Source organism: Arvicanthis niloticus, chromosome 8 (genome assembly GCF_011762505.2).
Source record: "Arvicanthis niloticus isolate mArvNil1 chromosome 8, mArvNil1.pat.X, whole genome shotgun sequence".
Lineage (NCBI taxonomy): Eukaryota > Metazoa > Chordata > Mammalia > Rodentia > Muridae > Arvicanthis > Arvicanthis niloticus.
Window position 1 is genome coordinate 67,304,736 of NC_047665.1, and position 6,126 is coordinate 67,310,861.

The 6,126-nt window shown below is 34.9% G+C and overlaps 1 protein-coding gene across 1 annotated transcript in view; it reads left to right on the top strand.

Moving 5' to 3' along the window:
- Malrd1 (MAM and LDL receptor class A domain containing 1) overlaps positions 1-5,144 on the top strand; it is a 665,455-nt gene extending 660,311 nt beyond the window's left edge. The window contains exons 38-39 of the mRNA XM_034509650.2: positions 2,098-2,173; positions 4,843-5,144. Coding sequence (XP_034365541.1) covers positions 2,098-2,173; positions 4,843-4,926 — 160 coding nt within the window. The 3' untranslated portion in view covers positions 4,927-5,144. The remainder of the gene's footprint in view (positions 1-2,097; positions 2,174-4,842) is intronic.
- The last annotated feature ends 982 nt before the right edge of the window (positions 5,145-6,126 follow it).

The following is a 6,126-nucleotide window of genomic DNA, read 5'->3' on the forward strand; positions in this document are numbered from 1 at the left end:
TCTCTCTCTCTCTCTCTCTCTCTCTCTCTCTCTCTCTCTCTGTCTGTCTCTCTCCTCTCTCTTTATCTCTGTCTCTCTCTGTCTTTGTCTCTCTCTGTCTCTGTCTGTCTCTCTGTCTCTCTGCTCTCTCTGTGTCTCTGTCTGTCTCTGTCTCTCTCTCACACACACACCATATGCATGCAAAAATAAATAAAGCAAAAATTTCAAACACTGAAATATACAAATGATGACCAAAGTGATCAATATTATGATTCATGGGTTACAGATTTCTACAAGAGAGACTATCATAATGCAGGGTCTCAGAATGTGGTTTGGCACTTCTAACCTAAGGGGGAGCCAGGCAGCCTTTCCAGATTACAGTTTCATATTACATTGGTTTTTTTTTTTTTTTCTGATATTGCATTGTTACAATGACTTGAGCAATATTTAAGAAACCAACATTGAAACCAAGGTATGCTCTTTTGATTTGCCAGAAATCATTTGGATCTAAATACTCAAGAGTTCAAATTATATTTGTTTTCAAGAATGTGGTTGCTGTGGTGTCTTGCAGAGTGTGTGTGTGTATATGTGTATATTATGTTTGTGTGTGTGTGTGTGTGTGTGGTATAAATATACATATAGGAAAAGTCAGACTACAACTAAAAAGTGTCAGTATCATGCTGCTGCTTCAAATCCAAAATGATGTATAGATGTGAAGTGAAATTTTAGTTGTAGTAGAAGACATACAATTAGGAAAGTAGATGCAATGATGACATAGAGACCATGAAATCCTGTTGCTATAAAGAATGTAGATCCGTAGATACCATATGAGATGGAGAATGAGGTTTGAAGTATTCTGAGGCTTGTAGATCAGTAGAGACCTAATATAATAGTGATGAATAGGGCTTGATTTATGTTATTTCATTTTCCTTCTATTAAGCTATGGTGAGCTCATGTAACTGAAACAGCCAATGCTAGAAGAACTGATGTGCTGAAGAGTGGAACTTCTAGTGTGTTTAGTGGTGTAATTCCTGTTGGTGGTCAGCACCCTCCGAGATCATGTGTTGGTTGGTTCTAGACTAGAGTGATAGAACGCTCAAAAGAAGCCGGCAAAGAAAAATACTTCAGAAACAATAAATAAGATTATTCCATATCGAAGCCCTTTTTGTACGATTAGGGGTATGATGGCCTTGATATGTTCCTTTGCAAATGATGTCTCGTCATCATTGATATATTGTTAAAATATTTGCTAGTAGGCTGATGGTTAAGAGAGTGGTTGAGTTATAGTGAAATCATATTACTAGGCCAGATGTTAGTAAAAGAGCTGAAAAATGCTCCTGTTGACCGTCATGGGCTTGGATTTACTATATGATATGCATGGGTTTGGTGGGTTATTATGTGTTATCATGTAGATACAGGCTGACTAAAAGAGTAAATATGTATGCTTGAATTAAGGCTACGGCGAATTCTAGAATGGTGAGTAGAAGTAAGATAACAAATGTAATGGTGGCGGTTGGTGGGCTGATATTTATTAGTACTAAGGTAGCCCCTCCGATTAGGTGTATTAGTAGATGGCCTGTGGTGATATTAGCTGTTAGTCGGACTGCCAGTGCTACAGGTTGAATAAATAGGCTGATTGTTTCAATAATTATTAGTATAGGAATTAGGGAAATAGGAGTTCCTTGTGGGAGGAAATGGGCTAGTAGGTTTTTAAATTTATGTCAAAAACCTAGGATCACAGCTCCAGCTCATAATGGAATGGCTATGCTTATATGTATATGTATAAGCAGATATATGTATTACCATTATATGTGTATACACACACACACATGGATGAAAATAAGTATGCTGGCAAGACAATTGTCTCTAAAAATTTTTCTACTAAACAATAACCTGAACACTTACCTGGATACCATCAAACACTTAGTACTTGTATATTTCCAGATAAGTTGATATAGGCTAGTTCTCTCATTGAAAGATTAAGACAAAAGGAAGGAGAATTTGAGGTCAGACTGGGCTACACAGCAGAATTTCTTAAAAATGAATAGGAACATAAAACAGCTACAACTCAGTCACTAACATTTGAGTCTTGGTGACCCTTTTTGTTTTGTTTTAAAGGAAATCTGAAGTGGGAGGCAACCATGCCTTTGTCAATCCAGTTTATGGGAACTGCATCAACCCAGAGAAAACTGAGGTAAGTGCCAAGGTGAGCTACATTGATTCAGAAGCAAACACACACACACATACAGATATCTGCACACACAAATACATGCACACAGACAGGTACACACAAACATGCACACAGATACACATAGACATACACTCACATGCACATTCAAATACACACACCAACAAGCAAAAGCAAACTCATACGCACACACACACACATACATGCACACACAGAAACACACACAGAAACATACACACACACAGCCATACTCACAATCAATTACTTGTGTTTAGAACCATTTCTATATTATAGCTAACAGAAACATTTTAGTGGATTTATTTCAATTAGGAGCAAAAGGGTATTTCAGGCACTAAAAATGAGTGAGATTTTCCATTTAGAACACTTTGATTCTGCTTGTAAAATCAGTTCACTGTTAAATGGCTTTGTGGTCACTGTACATCCTCCAGTAGAGCTGGTAAATCTGGAAAATATCAATTTAACCCATAGAGTATTGTTAGTCATCTTTTTCCAGTAACTTCTCATTGGGTGTTCCATTGGCTTACTTGCATTCTCAAAATTCAGTATACAGAAAGCTTGAGGGTTTTCCCCATTATATTGTAAAAGATGTATTTTATGTGTGTTTTAAGTCTGAATGTGAGTGCAGGGGTGAGGGGACAGTACATGTACCTGAGTGCAAGTGTGGGCAGGAGAAAGTGTACCTAGAGCTGGGCTACCGGCCATTTCTGAAACCAAACTCAGGTTCTCTCCGAGAGCTATAAATGCTCTGACCTCCTGAGACAACTCTCCTATTCTTCTTTCTTATTTTTCCTAAATAACCTGTCAACAGTTCCTTATCTTTAATTCTTGACACTGAAAATGAGCACCAAAGTGTCAGATCAGGCAGATTTCAAAGTTTCAGAGCCTTGTATTCTGTGGTTGAAAACTAACAAGTGTTGGCTTTTTAAATTTCCATGTTTTCTTCATCGAGTATATCATGTATGCTTTAGCTTTGTTTAGGTAGAAATGCAAAAAAGGAAGTAAGAAATTTCCTTGATCATGAAGGGATTTAATGTGGATAATTCAAGTGAACAAATCAAACACATATCTACTCAGTTGTTAATAATTACCCACAGAGATACAATATTTAATCAATTGAATCAGAAAGGCAAACCATTTTTATTTTTAATGAAGATAAGAAACTTGATCTCTTTACTCCCAACATAGATAAGCTTTGGTGTCTGATAAATGCTAATTGTAAAAGAAACTAAAGTGAAAAGCTTTAGATGTGAAAATCTGTATCTTAGTTATCTCAACAAATGAATAGTCAGTAAATAGTGGCTAAGAAGATGTCTTATATTTTCTACTTTTCAATGAGAAGACAGATTTTCTAGAGCTTGGATGTGTGTGTCCCAGAATACACAAGGAAAAAGCTAGATCAAAGGTCCACCTTCAACATGATTTCAGTAAGATTTCACTACAGGTTCCAATTGATCACTCAAGACAAAATTTCAAAATTTCATTTTATTTCTTGATAAAATATAAGTTACTCCCTTTTCAAGTTCTTTATAAAATTCAACTTTTAGTTTATTAAGGATGACTAGGGAAGAAATCCTGTCTTATCTGTTTCTATTATTTTAGAAAAAGTAACTTAAATATATGCTAAGTTATTTTATATAACAGAAAGATACATTTATCTCAAATATTTTTCAAAAGCCCTTATAGAAATGTCTTATACTTCTATTGATTTGAGGAGAATAATAATAAGATCTCTAGATCAGCCATCAGCCACCGTCCTGTATGCTCAACCTTTAGCTATTGTTTGTCATTTTTCTCACTACTTAATATGTCAACCCATTCATGATTTCTTAAGCAAATCACAGCTATTATTTAACTACAATACTTCAGAGATAAAATCACATTTAAAACATACACATAGCATCATGGCTAAAGATGTGGCAGTATCAGAATAATATCAATATATCAAAAAATATTTCAGTGTTAAACCTGCTCCAATTATCTTACATATAAATAAGAAATTTATAGCTGGGCTTAGCTTTTGTTGGTAGTGTAATTTTAAATCAGAATCTCTATAAAAAACACAAATACAAATGGATAGCTATGTCTTTCAAGGATGTTTTTGTCCTTACATTCTATATTCTCTTAGTTTCCTTCTTGCAAAATATTTATTAAAGAGAAAAAGTTTCCTCAGAGAACTTCTCATATTTTAGACTTTGCAATATTCTCTACATCTTTGACCCTACTAACTCAAAGATCTGTTGTGGCTGTTGGTGGTGACATTGTTATTGTAGTTGTTGCTTCTGCTAACTGCTGCTCCTGCTTTATCACCTTTACTTTTACTATAGTCAATGTAGCCAGCTGAGTGAAACAGTACAGGAGAGAAGGTAAATATACAGCCTCTGAATTTCTCTCTGCAATTATAGTTGAGGGAAAGCAGTAAAGCCTATACCCACAGGGCCCCACAAACATATTTTATGAGACTCCATGTCAGAGACATGCTAGTGTGAGCTGCTAGTGTGAGCTGCTAATGTCTGCTGGAGCAAGGCTCGGGAATGCTCTTATTATCACTCCAATGAATATTTATTAGAAATATCCTTCATTCTTCATGATCTTCTCAAAGTTTTCTAGCTTGCTCTGGAAAATACTAACCTTCTAAATGTATGATTCCTCCTTAGGGTTCCATCTATTCTTTTCCAAATCCGTTTTATGGCGCAGCATCTGGAAGCCTGGAGACGATATCGCATCATCTCAAATCTTAACATTAAATCTAGGTTTCATGCAATGTGTGTTAATAGAAAATTTTACTCACTAAATTGATCCTGTGTGAGGTGAAAGAGAAAATACTCAAATGTTAGTTTGATTAAACATATTAAAACAAGCTCCTTATAGATTCTCTGAATGTTTCCATGGAATCACTGACAGCTCCTTGTCTTCATTGTATGTGTGAATACTTCAATAAAACATTCTGCCTGAACAATGGGTGTTCCTTTTATTTTATACTCATTATTTATTATTTTTAAGGATCTAAGAGACAGTTTATTCTAGAGGCAAATTCTGAGTGTCCATGGCCTGGGAACAAAGATTTAGTTTATCCTACATTTCATGTTCATGGAATTGGTTTCGTAGTTTTACAAAGAAAGTCATAAATCAAGGTAAGGTTAAAACACATTGGACACATGCGCGAGGTATTAGAGTGAGATAAACAAGCTTTCCTATAGGCCTCAGAGGTTATCTCTGAAATTTATGAGTCAGATCGCATTGTATCTGGAATATAAAGAAGTATTAAAATGATAGTTCTTTACACTAAAGCTTAGAAACAAACATGAACCTACTCCCTTTGCAATCTCATGAGAATGGGCAATGGATGGTAATCCTAATCAATAGTTCTTTTTGCATTTTGATAAACATGTAATGATTAATCCTAAACCCATGTTTTTCAGATAATCATGCATCGATATGAACATGCCAAAATGTAAATTAAGAAGTATTGAATTATATAAACTGAAAAGTCTCCACTCTAATAGTTTAAATAATATATGTATATGTATAAAATTAGATATATACAATGTATACTAATTTGATTGTTCATTGTTAGAGTTATTATCTCAGCTAAACCCCAGGTTGTTTGCAACTCCCATTACCCTCTTCTAGGGATAGCTCTACTACAGATGAGGTGATGGCTTCATTGTGTGTTCAGAATAAAGTTCAAGATAAGAAAAATTGACTTTTATCCTGCATGTCATTTTTTAGCACCCAGAAAATTTCTTCTTCTCAGTTTTCACTTTCAAATACTGTTTCCCCACATGCATATACAGTAAATGTTTTTCATATTTTTTTTATTTATCAGCATAGACATGTTGTTCATGCTAAAAAAGATACCCTAGAAGGATGGAAGCTACCAAGATTGACTGCAATCCTTTACTATACAATGTAAGGCTAAAACCAAATCTTGGTAGCAC